At 40.0% G+C, this 18,623-nt stretch overlaps 1 protein-coding gene across 20 annotated transcripts in view; it reads right to left on the reverse strand.

The window, feature by feature from the left end:
• unc-13 overlaps positions 1-18,623 on the reverse strand; it is a 1,383,522-nt gene that overhangs the window by 26,906 nt on the left and 1,337,993 nt on the right. For 19 of the 20 annotated variants that reach the window (XM_070092069.1, XM_070092068.1, XM_070092067.1 and 16 more), the window contains 4 exons: positions 18,428-18,594; positions 17,915-18,191; positions 16,748-16,879; positions 13,306-13,531 (listed from right to left, as the gene is read on the reverse strand). In XM_070092069.1, the coding sequence (XP_069948170.1) occupies positions 13,306-13,531; positions 16,748-16,879; positions 17,915-18,191; positions 18,428-18,594 (802 nt within the window). The remainder of the gene's footprint in view (positions 1-13,305; positions 13,532-16,747; positions 16,880-17,914; positions 18,192-18,427; positions 18,595-18,623) is intronic. The other variant, XM_070092056.1, reaches the window with a different exon arrangement.

Raw genomic sequence — 18,623 nt, forward strand, 5'->3', positions numbered from 1 at the left:
TGTGTGTGTGTGTGTGTGGGTGTGCGTCCTTGTGTGTATGCATATATTTGTACGCTCATGTGCACATGTGCGTGCGTGCGCCCTGGTGTGTGTATGTGTGTGCGCGCGCGCTAGTGTGGGTGTATGAACCACTTAATATTTGTATTTATAACTCATTACAATTGTGACCAGGTGTGGACATATCAGTGGTTCATTACTTTGTAATTTGTTCATGACTGTAACCATGTATAGGAGTGGAGCTGATTCATTACCTCTGTAACTTGCCATGATTGTGACCAGATCTACCTGGAGTTCATTATCTTTGTAACTAGTTCAGCTATCATAACTTTGGGGTCCAGTCACTGGACCCATTATGTACCTTTGTAATCTTTTGACTACCGCCCACAGGATGGGTATGGGGTGCATAATAAAGATATTAAACTAAAGTAAGTGTGTGTGTGTGTGTGTGTGTGTGTGTGTGTGTGTGTGTGTGTGTGTGTGTGTGTGTGTGTGTGTGTGTGTGTGTGTGTGTACTCACCTAATTGTGGTTGCAGGGGTATAAATGTAAGTAACCATTCTACAGAATTCATTACCTTTGTAACTTGTGAGCTCATTACCTTTGTACCTAGTTCAGCTATCAAAACTCTGGGGGCCCAGTCCCTGGACCCATTACGTACCTCTGTAATCTGTAAATACCTTTGTAACTTGTCATGATTGTGACCAGACCTTCCTGGAGTTCATTACCTTTGTAAATTGTGAGTTCATTACCTTTGTAAATTGTGAGTTCATTACCTTTGTAAATTGTTAGTTCATTACCTCTGTAACTTGCTCAGCTATCAAAACTTTGGAGTCCAGTCCCTGGACCAATTATGTACCTCTGTAATCTTTTGACCACCGCCCACAGGATGGGTATGGGGTGCATAATAAACATATTAAACTAACTAACTGAGCCAGCCTCACATGTTCCGCCGGTGGCATTGTTTACCAGCCAGCCTCCGCGGTAACATCCAAGCATACAATCGGAACATCTCGTATTATTACAGTGTTTTTGGTGATTTTATCTGCAAAATAAGTGACCATGGGCCCCAAGAAAGCTTCTAGTGCCAACCCTACAGGAATAAGGGTGAGAATTACTATAGAGATGAAGAAAGAGATCGTTGCTAAGTATGAAAGTGGAGTGCGTGTCTCCGAGCTGGCCAGGTTGTATAGTAAACCCCAATCAACCATCGCTACTATTGTGGGCAACAAAACGGCAATCAAGGAAGCTGTTCTTGCCAAAGGTTCAACTGTGTTTCGAAACAGAGATCACAAGTGATGGAAGATGTTGAGAGACTCTTATTGGTGTGGATAAATGAAAAACAGATAGCAGGAGATAGCATCTCTCAAGTGATCATAAGCTAGGAAGTTGCATGAGGATTTAATTAAAAAAATGCCTGCAACTAGTGATGATGTGAGTGAATTTAAGGCCAGCAAAGGTTGGTTTGAGAGATTTAAGAAGCATAGTGGCATACATAGTGTGATAAGGCATGGTGAGGCTGCCAGTTCGGACCACAAAGCAGCTGAAAAATATGTGCAGGACTTCAAGGAGTACATAGACAGTGAAGGACTGAAACCTGAACAAGTGTTTAATTGTGATGAAACAGGCCTGTTTTGGAAGAAAATACCAAGCAGGACCTACATTACTCAGGAGGAAAAGGCACTCCCAGGACATAAGCCTATGAAAGACAGGCTTACTCTGTTGATGTGTTCCAATGCAAGTGGTGATTGCAAAGTGAAGCCTTTATTAGTGTATCACTCAGAAACTCCCAGAGCGTTCAGGCAAAAGAATATCCTCAAGGCTAATTTGTGTGTGCTGTGGAGGGCAAACAGTAAGGCATGGAAAATCCTAGAGGGACTAGTACCGAACTTGCACACGAAAATCACTCACTACGAAAGCAAAAGACTTGGCAGACGATGCACCATCCCCCCAATGAAAAGCAGGGGTGTCACTAGCACGTTAAGAGACCATACAATAAGTGTCAGGGGCCCGAGACTGTTCAACTGCCTCCCAGCACACATAAGGGGGATTACCAACAGACCCCTGGCAGTCTTCAAGCTGGCACTGGACAAGCACCTAAAGTCAGTTCCTGATCAGCCGGGCTGTGGCTCGTACGTTGGTTTGCGTGCAGCCAGCAGCAACAGCCTGGTTGATCAGGCGCTGATCCACCAGGAGGCCTGGTCACAGACCGGGCCGCGGGGGCATTGACCCCCGAAACTCTCTCCAGGTAAACTCCAGTGACTTTTTCTATGACTGGTTACACCAAGCATTTGCCCCCAATGTGAAAGATTACCTAACTGAAAAGAAATTAGACCTTAAGTGCCTCCTGGTGTTAGACAATGCCCCTGGTCATCCTACAGACGTGGCAGAGCGACTTTATGGAGACATGAGCTTCATTAAGGTGAAGTTTTTGCCTCCTAATACCACTCCTCTCCTGCAGCCCATGGACCAGCAGGTTATTGCAAACTTCAAAAAACTGTACACAAAAGCTCTGTTTGAAAGGTGCTTTGTAGTGACCTCAGAAACTCAACTGACTCTAAGAGAGTTTTGGCGAGATCACTTTAATATCCTAAATTGTGTAAACCTTATAGGTAAGGCTTAGGAGGGAGTGACTAAGAAGACCTTGAGCTCTGCTTGGAAGAAACTGTGGCCAGAATGTGTAGACCAAAGGGATTTTTAAGGGTTTGAGGCTAACCCTGGGAATCCTATGCCAGTTGAGGAATCCATTGTGGCATTGGGAAAGTCCTTGGGGTTGGAGGTTAGTGGGGATGATGTGGAAGAGTTGGTGGAGGAGGACAATGAAGAACTAACCACTGATGGGCTGCTAGATCAACTTCAACAGCAAGAGGCCAGACCTGAGGAAACTGCTTCAGAGGAGGGGAGAGAGAAATTGAAGAAGTTGCCTACTTCAAAGATTAAGGAAATGTGTGGAATGTGGCTTAAAGTGCAAACCTTTTTTGATGACAATCACCCTAACACAGCTATTGCAAGCCGTGCTGGTGACTATTACACTGACACTGTTGTGAAACACTTTAGGAAAGTCATAAAGGAACGAGAGGTACAGGCCACTATGGACAGATATGTTGTGCGACAGAAGTCCAGTGAATCTGAAGCTGGTCCAAGTGGCATTAAAAGAAGAAGGAAAGTAACCCCAGAAAAGGACTTGATACCTCAAGTCTTAATGAAAGGGGATTCCCCTTCTAAACACTAAGACTCTCTCCTCCTCCCATCCCATCAATCATCACCAGATCTTCAATAAAGGTAAATGTCATGTAACTGTGCATGCCTTTTTCAGTTTGTGTGTATTAAAATTAATATTTCATGTGGTAAAATTTTTTTTTTCATACTTTGGGGTGTCTTGCATGGATTAATTTGATTTCCATTATTTCTTATGGGGAAAATTCATTCGCATAACGATAATTTCACATAACAATGAGCTCTCATGAACGGATTAATATCGTTATGCAGGGGTCCACTGTGTGTATATATATATATATATATATACTATATATATATATACTATATATACTATATATATATATACTATATATATATACAACTAAAATGCCGGGAGCAAGGGGCTAGTAACCCCTTCTCCTGTATATATTACTAAATGTAAAAGGAGAAACTTTCGTTTTTCCTTTTGGGCCACCCCGCCTCGGTGGGATACGGCTGGTGTGTTGAAAGAAAGAATATGTATATATATATATATATATAGGGGCTTACTTATATATATATATATATATATCTGTTGGAGTGTGAGCATATATAGTGAAGGGATTCAGGGAAACCGGTTATATATATATATATATATATATATATATATATATATATATATATATATATACATATATATGTGTAGTAGGTTGGTAGACAGCAACCACCCAGGGAGGTACTACCGTCCTGCCAAGTGAGTGTAAAACAAAAGCCTGTAATTGTTTTACATGATGGTAGGATTGCTGGTGTCTTTTGTCTGTCTCATAAATATGCAAGATTACAGGCATGTCTTGCTACTTCTACTTACACTTAGGCCACACTACACATACATGTACACGTTTATTTATACACACTCATCTGAGTTTTCTTCGATTTTATCTTAATAGTTCTTGGTCTTATTACTTTTCCTTTTATATCCATGGGGAAGTGGAATAAGAATCTTTCCTCCGTAAGCCATGCGTGTTGTAAAAGTCAACTAAAATGCCGGGAACAATGGGCTAGTAACCCCTTTTCCTGTAAAGATTACTGAAAAGAATAAGAAGAAAATTGTCAAAGTGGGAAGTCTAAACGTGCGTGGATGTTGTGCAAATGATAAGAGAGATGATTGTGGATGTTATGAATGAGAAGAAACTGGATGTCCTGGCTTTAAGTGAAACAAAGCTGAAGGGAGTGGGAGAGTTTCAATGGAGAGGAATAAATGGGATTAGGTCAGGGGTTTCAAATAGAGTTAGAGCTAAAGAAGGAGTAGCAATAATGTTGAAGGATAAGCTATGGCAGGAAAAGAGGGACTACAAATGTATAAATTCAAGGATTATGTGGAGTAAAATAAAGATTGGATGTGAAAAGTGGGTTATAGTGAGCGTGTATGCACCTGGAGAAGAGAAAAGTGTAGAGGAGAGAGAGAGATTCTGGGAAATGTTGAGTGAATGCGTGGGGAATTTTGAATCAAGTGTGAGAGTACTGTAATGGTGGTTGGGGATTTCAATGCTAAAGTGGGTAAAAATGTTATGGAGGGAGTAGTAGGTAAATTTGGGGTGCCAGGGGTAAATGTAAATGGGGAGCCTTTAATTGAGCTATGTGTAGAAAGAAATTTGGTAATAAGTAATACATATTTTATGAAAAAGAGGATAAATAAATATACAAGGTATGATGTAGCATGTAATGAAAGTAGTTTGTAAGATTATGTATTGGTGGATAAAAGGTTGATGGGTAGGCTCCAGGATGTACATGTTTATAGAGGGGTAACTGATATATCGGATCATTATTTAGTTGTAGCTACAGTTAGAGTAAGAGGTAGATGGGAAAAGAGGAAGGTGGCAGCAACAAGTAAGAGGGAGGTGAAAGTGTATAAACTAAGGGAGGAGGAAGTTTGGGAGAGATACAAGCGACTATTGGCAGAAAGGTGGGCTAGTGCAAAGATGAGTAGTGGGGGGAAGGTTGAGGAGGGTTGGAATAGTTTTAAAAATGCAGTATTAGAATGTGGGGCAGAAGTTTGTGGTTATAGGAGGGTGGGGGCAGGAGGAAAGAGGAGTGATTGGTGGAATGATGAAGTAAAGGGTGTGATAAAAGAGAAAAAGGTAGCTTATGAGAGGTTTTTACAAAGCAGAAGTGTTATAAGAAGAGCAGAGTATATGGAGAGTAAAAGAAAAGTGAAGAGAGTGGTGAGAGAGTGCAAAAGGAGAGCAGATGATAGAGTGGGAGAGGCACTGTCAAGAAATTTTAATGAAAGTAAGAAAAAATTTTGGAGTGAGTTACACAAGTTAAGAAAGCCTAGGGAAAGTATGGATTTGTCCGTTAAAAACAGAGTAGGGGAGTTAGTAGATGGGGAGAGGGAGGTATTAGGTAGATGACAAGAATATTTTGAGGAACTTTTAAATGTTGAGGAAGAAAGGGAGGCGGTAATTTCATGCACTGGCCAGGGAGGTATACCATCTTTTAGGAGTGAAGAAGAGCAGAATGTAAGTGTGGTGGAGGTACGTGAGGCATTATGTAGAATGAAAGGGGGTAAAGCAGCTGGAACTGATGGGATCATGACAGAAATGTTAAAAGCAGGGGGGATATAGTGTTGGAGTGGTTGGTACTTTTATTTAATAAATGTATGAAAGAGGGGAAGGTACCTAGGGATTGGCGGAGAGCATGTATAGTCCCTTTATATAAAGGGAAAGGGAACAAAAGAGATTGTAAAAATTATAGAGGAATAAGTTTACTGAGTATACCAGGAAAAGTATACGGCAGGGTTATAATTGAAAGAATTAGAGGTAAGACAGAATGTAGGATTGCGGATGAGCAGGGAGGCTTCAGAGTGGGTAGGGGATGTGTAGATCAAGTGTTTACATTGAAGCATATATGTGAACAGTATTTAGATAAAGGTAGGGAAGTTTTTATTGCATTTATGGATTTAGAAAAGGCATATGATAGAGTGGATAGAGGAGCAATGTGGCAGATGTTGCAAGTATATGGAATAGGTGGTAAGTTACTAAATGCTGTAAAGAGCTTTTATGAGGATAGTGAGGCTCAGGTTAGGGTGTGTAGAAGAGAGGGAGAATACTTTCCGGTAAAAGTAGGTCTTAGACAGGGATGTGTAATGTCACCATGGTTGTTTAATATATTTATAGATGGGGTTGTAAAAGAAGTAAATGCTAGGGTGTTCGGGAGAGGGGTGGGATTAAATTATGAGGAATCAAATTCAAAATGGGAATTGACACAGTTACTTTTTGCTGATGATACAGAGCTTATGGGAGATTCTAAAGAAAAATTACAAAGGCTAGTGGATGAGTTTGAGAATGTGTGTAAAGGTAGAAAGTTGAAAGTGAACATAGAAAAGAGTAAGGTGATGAGGGTATCAAATGATTTAGATAAAGAAAAATTGGATATCAAATTGGGGAGGAGGCGTATGGAAGAAGTGAATGTTTTCAGATACTTGGGAGTTGACGTGTCGGCAGATGGATTTATGAAGGATGAGGTTAATCATAGAATTGATGAGGGAAAAAAGGTGAGTGGTGCGTTGAGGTATATGTGGAGTCAAAAAACGTTATCTATGGAGGCAAAGAAGGGAATGTATGAAAGTATAGTAGTACCAACACTCTTATATGGATGTGAAGCTTGGGTGGTAAATGCAGCAGCGAGGAGACGGTTGGAGGCAGTGGAGATGTCCTGTCTAAGGGCAATGTGTGGTGTAAATATTATGCAGAAAATTCGGAGTGTGGAAATTAGGAGAAGGTGTGGAGTTAATAAAAGCATTAGTCAGAGGGCAGAAGAGGGGTTGTTGAGGTGGTTTGGTCATTTAGAGAGAATGGATCAAAGTAGAATGACATGGAAAGCATATAAATCTATAGGGGAAGGAAGGAGGGGTAGGGGTCGTCCTCGAAAGGGTTGGAAAGAGGGGGTAAAGGAGGTTTTGTGGGCGAGGGGCTTGGATTTCCAGCAAGCGTGCATGAGCGTGTTAGATAGGAGTGAATGGAGACGAATGATACTTGGGACTTGACGATCTGTTGGAGTGTGAGCAGGGTAATATTTAGTGAAGGGATTCAGGGAAACTGGTTATTTTCATATAGTCGGACTTGAGTCCTGGAAATGGGAAGTACAATGCCTGCACTTTAAAGGAGGGGTTTGGGATATTGGCAGTTTGGAGGGATATGTTGTGTATCTTTATACGTATATGCTTCTAAACTGTTGTATTCTGAGCACCTCTGCAAAAGCAGTGATAATGTGAGAGTGTGGTGAAAGTGTTGAATGATGATGAATGTATTTTCTTTTAGGGGATTTTCTTTCTTTTTTGGGTCACCCTGCCTCGGTGGGAGACGGTCGACTTGTTGAAAAAAAAAAAAATGTATATATATATATATATACATGCAAAACAACCACTCTGAAAGAATAGAGAAATTCCAAGCGCTTTCGTGACTACTCACATTATCAAGGAACTATGAAAGTGAAGCATCCAAGGAAGCTATATAAGGGGTCGGCCAGCACCTCACTATCAGATCCCACAACGGTTAAACACGTGACGCGCGGTGAGCCAACTTGGACAGGTCCTTTGCAAAACTCACAGCAACCGCCCAGGGAGGTACTGCCGTCCTGCCAAGTGATGGTAAAACGAAAGCCTGTAATTGTTTTACATGATGGTAGGATTGCTGGTGTCCTTTTTTCCGTCTCATAAACATGCAAGATTTCAGGTACGTCTTGCTACTTCTACTTACACTTAGGCCACACTACACATACATGTACAAGCATATATATACACACCCCTCTGGGTTTTCTTCTATTTCTTTCTAGTTCTTGGTCTTGCTTATTTCCTCTTATCTCCATGGGGAAGTGGAACAGAATTCTTCCTCCGTAAGCCATGCGTGTTGTAAGAGGCGACTAAAATGCTGGGAGCAAGGGGCTAGTAACCCATTCTCCTGTATATACTATTACTAAATTTAAAACAAGAAACTTTTGTTTTTCTTTTTGGGCCACCCCACCTCAGTGGGATACAGCTGGTGCATTGAAAGAAAGAAATATATATACATGTATATCTTTCTTCTTTCAACACACCGGCCGTATCCCACCGAGGCGGGGTGGCCCAAAAGGAAAAACGAAAGTTTCTCCTTTTACATTTAGTAATATATACAGGAGAAGAGGTTACTAGCCCATTGTTCCCGGCATTTTAGTTCACTTTAACAACACGCATGGCTTATGGAGGAAAGATTCTAATTCCACTTCCCCATGGATATAAGGGGAAAAGTACTAAGAACAAGAACTAAGATAAAATGAAAGAAAACTCAGATGAGTGTGTATAAATAAATGTGTACATGTATGTTTAGTGTGACCTATGTGTAAGGAGAAGTAGCAAGACGTAACTGTAACCTTGCATATTTTTGAGACAGACAAAAGACACCAGCAATCCTACCATCGTGTAAAACAATTACAGGCTTTCGTTTTACACTCACTTGGCAGGACGGTAGTACCTCCCTGGGTGGAAAAAGCCAAACTATAAAAGGGGGGACTATACAGGCATGAGGAACTTCCTGCAGGAGGTTCAGTGTGAAAGAGAATTGGTAGGAAAAACAGTAAACAAAATGATGAACTACATGATAACAAAATGCAAGGAGGCAGAGGAGAGGTTTGTTCCCAAGGGCAACAGAAATAATGGGAAGATCAGAACGAGCCCTTGGTTTATCCAAAGGTGTATGGAGGCAAGAACTAAGTGCGCTAGACAATGGAAAAAGTACAGAAGATAAAGGACCCAGGAAAATAAAAAGATTATTCGGAGAGCCAGAAACGAGTATGCATAGATAAGGAGGGAGGCCCAGCAACAGTATGAAAACGATGTAGCATCAAAAGTCAAGTCTGACCCAAAGCTGTTGTAAGCCACATCAGGAGGAAGACAACAGTCAAGGACCAGGTAATCAGGCTGAGGAAAGAAGGTGGGGACCTCAGAAGAAACGATCAAGAAGTATGTGAGGAGCTTAACATGAGATTTAAGAAAGTATTTACAGTGGAGACAGAAAGGACTCTGGGAAATCTAAATAGGGGGGGGTACACCAAGAAGGAACATGCCAACAAGTGCTGGATGAAATGCACACAACCAAGGAGGAGGTGAAGAAGTTGCTAAGTGAACTTGATACCTCAAAGGCAGTGGGACAACAAGTCATGGTACGTGATGATGTGCCAGATTGGGCACCTGTGATGAGCGGGATTCCAAAGGGGTCAGTCCTAGGACCAGTGCTATTTCTGGTCTGGTGGCTAAAGCTCCCGCTTCACACACGGAGGGCCCGGGTTCGATTCCCGGCGGGTGGAAACATTTCGACACGTTTCCTTACACCTATTGTCCTGTTCACCTAGCAGCAAATAGGTACCTGGGTGTTAGTCGACTGGTGTGGGTCGCATCCTGGGGGACAAGATTAAGGACCCCAATGGAAATAAGTTAGACAGTCCTCGATGACACACTGACTTTCTTGGGTTATCCTGGGTGGCTAACCCTCCGGGGTTAAAAATCCGAACGAAATCTTATCTTATCTTATCTTAATGACATGATGAAAGGGACAGACTCAGAAGTGTCCTTGTTTGCCCATGATGTGAAGTTAATGAGGAGAATTAAACTGGATGAGGATCAAGCAGGACTACAAAGACATGGACAGGATGGAAGACTGGTCCAGCAACTGGCTCCTCGAATTTAACCCTGCCAAAAGCAAAATAATGAAGATTGGGGAAGGGCAAAGAAGACCACAGACAGAGTATATGCTAGGTGACCAAAGACTGCAAACCTCACTCAGGGAAAAGGATCTCGGGGTGAGTATAATACTGAGTACATCTCCTGAGGCGCACATCAACCAGATAACTGATGCAGCATATGGGCGCCTGACAAACCTGAGAATAGCATTCCAATACCTCAGTAAGGACTCGTTCAAGACTCTGTACGCTGTGTATGTCAGGCCCTTACTGGAGTATGCAGCACCAGTTTGGACCCCACATCTGGTCAAGCATGTCAAGAAATTAGAGAAAGTGCAAAGGTTTGCAACAAGACTAGTTCTAAAGCTAAGGGGCATGTCCTACAGAGAGAGGTTAAGGGAAATCGACCTGACAACAATGGAAGACAGGAGGGATGGAGGGGACATGATAATGAAATATAAAATACCGCGAGGAATTGACAAGGTGGGCAGACAGGATGTTCCAGAGATGGGACACAGAAACAAGCGGTCACAACTGGAAGTTGAAGACTCAGATGAGTCAAAGGGATGTAAGGAAATATTTCTTTAGTCATTGAGTTGTCAGGAAGTGGAATAGTCTGGTGAGTGATGTAGTGGAGGCAGGATCCATACATAGCTTTAAGGATAGGTATGATAAAACTCATGGAGCAGGGAGAGAATGGATAAGTAGCAACTAGTGAAGAGGCAGGGTCAGGAGCTATGAATCGACCCCTGCAACCACAAGTAGGTGAGTACACACACACAGGGCCATGAGCTATGACTCAACCCCTGCAACCACAATTAGGTGAGTACATGTACACACACTCACTTTGAAACAGCTCTTATGAACCCAGCTTGAAGTTCTCGGGCACTTTTTCTTCAGCTACAACACTTAACTTATCACTCCAGTTTTCTTTAGCTATATAAACATGTAAAGTGGCACTGAACAAACATTCTGACACCATGATGCCACTCAGGTAAGTAACCTTCTTACCCCACCCTCCCCTCATTGTCCATAATTTTCTATGTTCAAGCTTGCCTGCCATTTTTAAGCATCAGGATTAGATAAGATATCAACAGCTATGAATTTCAGATGCCATTATGGTCTGTTGTTACATCCCACTGTGATCCTCATCCAGTTAAAACATAGCAAATGCGATATGGCACTGTTATTATATTCATGGGGAAGTGGTGAATCACGGGGTCAAACAGTGTCCCGGAAGTGGAAGTTAATCAGGTCTTATATAAGAAAGGTGAGGATAACTTCAATTCCTTGGATTAAGAGCATTCACCGGTATCAACACACCCCCACCCAGGAAGGCATGCAATGAGTCCCACTTATTCCCATCAGGAAAGATTAGTTTCCTCTTTCAAATTTAACCTTCAGGGACCCTAGATTAGTACAGTACATAATGCAAAGACTTTCAGAGATCAGCAAAAGATTTCTACCAACTGACTTTATGATTAATATCTACTGGGAGTGTAGAGTTTCAGTCCCATCAGTCTCGTAAAACAACAGCACACACTGACAGTCTCATTCGGAGAAAATCAGGATAAGCACTATGAGTACATTTACTTTTCTTCCGGGCAGATATGTGGGTTAGGAAGTTGGAGTGGTTTCATCAATCATTCCCACTTTCATCTACTTTTGATTTAGCTAAATGTATCAAACAATCCTTTCCACTAAAATGTAGTCTGTGTCATGCAATAAAAATGTCTAGCAGTGTCCTCCAGTATGGAGTAGCAGGATCAAGTGTCCTCCAGCATGGAGGAGCAGGATCAACAGCATCCTCTAACATGAAGGAGGGGGGCCTTAACTCATTGCCAACACTGTTGGCAATGAGTCATGGGAAATACCCAAGGCACTGGGTTATTATAGAAAACCCACTGTTATAAAAATATAGAATTCCATATATATCTCATGTTATAAGTTTGGCAAAACTAGCTTCCAGCTCTCAAAATACGTATATAATTTGTTAAGGTAACATATCTTGCCCCTTTTTATTTGTATTGCAATCTCAGTAACTTGTATCTTCACCATCTGTAATCAACCATTCCACGAAACTAAAGATGCTTTAACCAGTTTAAACAAAATGTAGTTATTTTGTAACTGACCATTTGTCATTAGTTACCTTTCTTATTGTAATAATTATTGTAGTTAAATGTCAAAAAAGGCCTATATAATAGGTAATGTCTACACACAAATAACCCGCACATAGGAAAGAGCTTACCACGACATTTTGGTCCAACTCGGACTATTTACAAAGTCACACTAACACAAAAGACTGAGGGAACCAATTATCTGCGTACTGTTCAAGCCACGGTATTGTGCCTTTTTTTTTTTTAGGCTATGTCTAGTTCTTAAGTAGCATGTACTCCTTATGATTAGTTTCCTGAAATGTACTGTATACATTATTACTTATTATCTTACAAAAATAATCCAGCTTGTTGGAGCTAATATCAGAGATTGTAAATTTTATCATTCAGGTAAACCAACTTAATCTCAAAAATGTCTGTAGTTACAAGTTAATTTTAAGGCTGCTCAAAATGCTCTGCATAATCAGGGGCTTTCTTAAAGTATGCTAAAGAAGCCAACTATGCCTGTTTTAATTATGTTATGTAACTTTATAAAGATTATCATTATCAATGTAAAAAAAAATGTAACTAAAAAGTTGAATCTCAAATTTTTTACTTTTCATTTGGTGAAAGAAACAAACCTTCCTTCGTGAACTTGTACCAATCCTCACCTTCCTTGAATCAAACCTAATTTCCTCCTATTTCCTTAGTCTGCATGGATCTTATGGGCAATGTTATCATTTCCCCATATAACGATAATAATAATAATAATGGTAATAATAATTGCCTATGAGAAGGTAAGAAGGTGAGGTGAGGTGGAGTCAGTGGCAGTGTACTTCCAAATGAGACACACAGGAAGCTTGTGAGGCAGCAAGCCAAGAGGAGACACAGCGGTGGTGGGAAGCAGAAGGTGCCTGAGTTTGGTAAAGTGAAACATGCTCCAAGTGTTTCATTAAGATGCTTGTAACTGTTCTGCTTTGCTCAAACTGCTCAGGGAGGGGAAGGAGGTACACACTGATCAAATGTATCACACAAGAGAAATTTAAGGATAGTTCTTTTCATTTTTTAAGCAGATTTTTTTGGAAAAGATAGATTGATGTTAATGGAAGCCTGAAAGTATGCTGAGTAGCAGAAACAAATTGAGGATTGATAGTGAGGACTAGATACTAATTTGGTGGTGGAACATATTGCCACATCCAATCATGCACACTGAGACATCAAAATTCGAGAGAAAAGCTATTGTAGTTTGTTACTCCATCAAAGAAAATGAAAGACTGTACTTGTAAACTCCCACAACTTCCCATTCTTTAGTATTAAGTAGCAACTTACCTTGATTCGTTTGAGTGGTACAGAATGTCTTGATGAGTGTGTCAGTGGTTTGTGTGTACAGAGATAATGCATAATTCAGAGATTTTAGTTCTGGAGATTTGTCGAGGAAGTTCTTCTTAAGGCCATTGCCGCCTGCATGGAAGTACTGCTTGATGGTATCCAGTGCCACTTCCAACACAGCACACTGCTTGGGTGTTAAGTTACGCTCAAAGTCCTTAGAGATATCCTGTTAGGGAAAAAATTATTATTATTAAAAAAAAAAAAAAATACACATTTTGACTTTAGCTAGTCATATGCTTTACACATATCCTCGAGAAAGCACGCTGTTTTTTAACAAGTTATGCTCAATAAACAACAAATTACAGGCACATGAAAATTTTTTTTTTAACACTGGCCATTTCCCACTGAGGCAGGGTGACCCAAAAAGAAAGAAAAACCCAAAAAGAAAGAAAAATAATTTCAGCATTCAACACTTTCACCATCACTCATACATAATCACTGTCTTTGTAGAGGGACTCAGATATAACAGTTTAGAAGTCCCTCCAAACAACCAATATCCCAAGCCCTCCCTTTAAAGCACAGGCATTGTACTTCCCATTTCCAGGAATGGTTTCCCTGAATCCCCTCACAAAATATTACCCTGCTCACACTCCAACAGCTCATCAGGTCCCAAAAACTATTCGTCTCCATTCACTCCTAACACACTCACGCATGCTTGCTGGAAGACAAAGCCCCTTGCCAACAAAACCTCCTTTACCTCCTCCCTCCAACCTTTTTGAGGATGACCCCTACCCCGCCTTCCTTTCCCTACAGATTTATATGCTCTCCAAGCCATTCTACTTTGTTCCATTCTTTCTAAATAACCAAACCACTTCAACAACCCCTCTTCAGCCCTCTGAAGTGACTCCACACCTCCTCCTAATTTCCACACTCCGAATTCTCTGCATAATATTTACACTACACATTGCCCTTAGACACGACATCTCCAGTGCCTCCAGCCGCCTCCTCACCGCAGCATTTACAACCCAAGCTTCACACTCGTATAAGAGCGTTGGTACCACTATACTTTCGTACATTCCCTTCTTTGCCTCCATGGATAACTTTTTTTTTTGTCTCCACAGATACCTCAATGCACCACTCACCTTTTTTGCTTCATCAATTCTATGGTTAACATCATCTTTCATAAACCCATCCACTGACAAGTCAACTCCCAAATACCTGAAAACATTCACTTCTTCCATACTCCCTCTCTCCAATGTGATATCCAATTTTTCTTTATCTAAATTGTCTGACACCCTCATCACCTTACTCTTATCTATGTTCACTTTCAACTTTCTACCTTTACACACCCTCTGAAACTCATCCACTAACCTTTGCAACTTTTCTTTAGAATCTCCCAAAACCACAGTATCATCAGCAAAGAGTAACTGTGTCAACTCCCATTTTGTATTTGAAACAAATATTGAACTTAAAAAAATTATGCATTTACACAGTTTAATTGAGGATGACCAACACTTTAATGTTTTTTTTTTTAAATACTAATCTCGTGAAGTTTGTGAATACCTCACTATATGAGGTTTCAATGTTAATATAATTAAAAAAAAAAATATCATGAGTTCTGAAGGAATATCAAGTCAAAGAAATATTTATTGAATCAAAGGAAAATAACAAACATAGACACAGAGTGATGAGGTCTTCTTCAGCAGATAACAAGATTGAGAGCCAAGTTAATTTACAGAGATGCCAGGTGACATGCTTAGCAGTGTGTCATCTATATGAAAGGTGAGCGTAGAGCGATGTAACTTTAGGGAGGGTTCGCAACTGTCATATTTTGCATTTTTGTGGATGTGGTTGGACATTTAGTCTGTCAGCACTGCTACTGTTGTTTATCGTCAAAATGAAAGATTACATGAGAAGAAAAACAACGAAAGCGGTGTTGATAGATTCTACCTCTTACTACATCCCCAAAGACAAATACAAACATGACATAATAACCAAATCTACCATACACTAACAATGCAGAAACCAATATAAAAGGGCAAATACCATCACAAAGGTGGTGAACTCTTCCTAAAGTGACACCACTCTATACACACTAACTAACAAAGATGACACTTTGCCAAACATCTCACCCTATCATCTCTATATAACAGCTTTTTCTCATTCTTATCTGCTGAAGAGGACCTCAGCTGGAGCTAGAAATATACAGATAGTCCTCATCTCTGTTTCAGTCTGGGTACATGCAGGTATTACCTTTTTAATGACTTATAATAAAGTACAACTGAACAGTAACACTACAGAACAAAGTTTAGAACTTACATAAAGTTAATTTACCACTAATCTGATGTGAAAATAATTATAAAAGATAAAAAGATAAAGATTTTATTTCTCTGCAAAGGTTACAATGTGTAATTACAATTTTGATTTGTTAAGTACAAAGAAAGCCACTATCATGCCGGGGCATTTCGGGCAGACTGATCCTAGTACAGTACATAATACTACTTAAGTCTAGACAAGATAAGAGTGATTAACTTTTTAATAAATCTTTATTTTAAATTAATATCTTAATATGTTAAGAAAGCAACCAAAGCAAAACAATTAGAAATTTCCGAGCCCTGCTTAAGCAAAAATATTTTACTGTGTGTACCTCAAAATAACTGAATATTAAGTGAAATAATATATACAAAGGTCACAAAATGGTTTTGACAAAAAAGGCTATCAGTACAAACACAACCCAAAGGGGTGTGTTGCAACTAAAGAATTAACAAACACAAAACAAGTAGCTCTGGTTACATGCTCCCCCTATAAGGGATGGAGGGCACACTGATGTTAGAAACAGGTTTTTGATCCAAGAAACTGGATCTACTCACTCTTCCTTGGATCAAACCTTCTTGTTCCCCAGAAGCTGTAAGACCCCTATGGGTTTAGTGCTTTTTAGCTTTAAAAAGCTAAAAACAAATGCAGCGTAAATTTCAGTGGACATAAATGTTTGAAGTAAAGATGATACATGTATCTCAGCTTTACAATAATACAGAAATACTGCAAGTATTCACTAGTTAGGACATTTGACAAAGGAATATAATGCAATAAAAATGATAAAATACACAACAAAGAATGTTTGCTAAATATACATGCTAAAAACACAACAAAATCACATTTCCATCCAATTAATACAACTACAGCATGAAGTACTCTACATATAAAATAAAATAAATAAATTAATATAGCAGTTTATACTCTGCTAAAAACATACAGACATGCAACAACAACAGAATAATATACTATAACTACTGAATCAAGCGAAAAAAACAATTTGTAAAAATTAAAAGAGCTTCATCTTCAGCTCAAATGAGCCAGAAGAGACATACTCATCCTCAGTGGAAATAAGAGAGCCACTAGAGATATTTAACATGCTAGAATTCTTCAAGAATTAGAGCCAGACCATAATGTTTGAGACAGCGTTCTTGACGTCTTTCCCACCGGCCAGCTGGTTCTTGAAGAGCCGAGACATGTCTTCGATCTTTGCATTAGCAGCTAAATTCTTGGCATTGTCTGTCAGGTTCTTGAGCATCATCTGGTGGTGGGCATTGTGGATGCGTAAGGTCCGAGGTATATTAGGTCAAACCAGGTTAGGCAATCTCACATGAATAAGGAGGAACAAACCACAGAACAGGTAGGATTTGAAACTATGGCAAGTGAGTTGAACCCCACAGAACGGGTGGCATTCAAAGTCCACCTCTTCTGTGGTTTGTTTGCAATTGTTATGATTCTGTGAGTCATGAATAAGGAGATGAAGAGGGAAAAATGTCTTGTCATGATTAGCATGTGAATCTAAAAGTGTGCAATTGTTGTCACACAGTAACTACTGAGCAGCATGTCATGGTAATGTTATAGTTTGCCCTTCAAGAGACATACATGCCTTGAAGGGCAACCAGATTACCCTTCCTGCTTGTATTGACAGAATTAAAGAATGTATATTACTAAGGTGCAATATGCAGTTTATGGAATTTTATTAAGAAGTAAAATCCACCAGAGAAAAATATTACCTTCGATTTCCCCAACGAACTTTACATATTCTATTAATAAAATATCAAGTGGTCTGACCCATGCACCATTCTCCTTTTTTTTCCAACTGACCCATGGTACCTATACCTGTGAATCCTACTTTAATCTAGTATGGAGTTTTTTCTTTAATATTTTCCTTTATTCACAATAATGTATGCCTGTTGAGTGTTTAAATTTGGGAAAATTCTGAATAACTGTGTTTTAATGTAAATCCTTCACCTCTCTTATTGTGAAAACAATTCTGATTTAGAGAGATTTACTAATAAGCAATAAAGACATTTCACCATTATTAGTAAAACTGAATTTCCCCAATTAATCCAAGTTAAATTTTTTTAGAAAGCATACTGTCATATTTGAAAAATTCAGAATTTGATGTTTTCTCAAAGTAAAATTTGAGAATTTATGCTTTTTCTTGGAACAAATTTCAGAGCTGAATCCAAATTCAAAATTTATGTTTTGTATTTGGGTAAGTTGCAAAAACTGCAACAGAAATCTAAACAGAAGAGGTGGTATTTTAGTAGTGCCACAACACGAGCCAACTTACTGCCTTGTCAGTCATGGGAGGCAGGACAACCGTCTTCTCCATGGTGGTCATGACAATCTTCCACAACTCCTTCAGAAGTCGTTTTAAGACTGTCTTCTCACAGGACTGGGCATAGAGGGTGAGCGAGACCTCCAGCAGGTCCATCAGTGGTACGAGGACATCGTCGGCCTCGATGGCCACTTCATTACGTTGTGAAGGCTGGACCTGTCCTGTACCTTTGACTGCTGCTAGTTTATCACCCATCTCTTTCACCTTGACGGCAATGCGGCACTCCAAGCTGAAAAGGAAATGCGATGTACAGCTCTTTTACCTAGATCAATGACCTGCTGTTTTGTCTCCTTTGAACAGGTGCACCTTGATGCCCATGAAGAGCTCTTGATCTAAGACATTGGAGCTACCCTTCCCTTCCTTGGACTAAATTTTATTGTTTACAGTTCTGTTGATGCTATATGACCCAATCACATTTAGTGTTTTCCAAATGAATATAATGTGTGTGTCACATTACATACTGACCTCTTAGCAAACTTATGAGCAAGTTCATCGAGGACGGTGTTGAGAGTTCCCTGCAGCTCATTGAGAATGGTGGCAACATCTTCCTCCAGGTTACCACCTCCCATCTTCTCATACATCTTTTCAAGCTGAACTCTGAGTTGCTGGATGTTGTTCATCAAAATGCAAGCCTATACATGAAGATATCAATTTGTATTTC

Source organism: Cherax quadricarinatus, chromosome 38 (assembly GCF_038502225.1).
Source record: "Cherax quadricarinatus isolate ZL_2023a chromosome 38, ASM3850222v1, whole genome shotgun sequence".
Lineage (NCBI taxonomy): Eukaryota > Metazoa > Arthropoda > Malacostraca > Decapoda > Parastacidae > Cherax > Cherax quadricarinatus.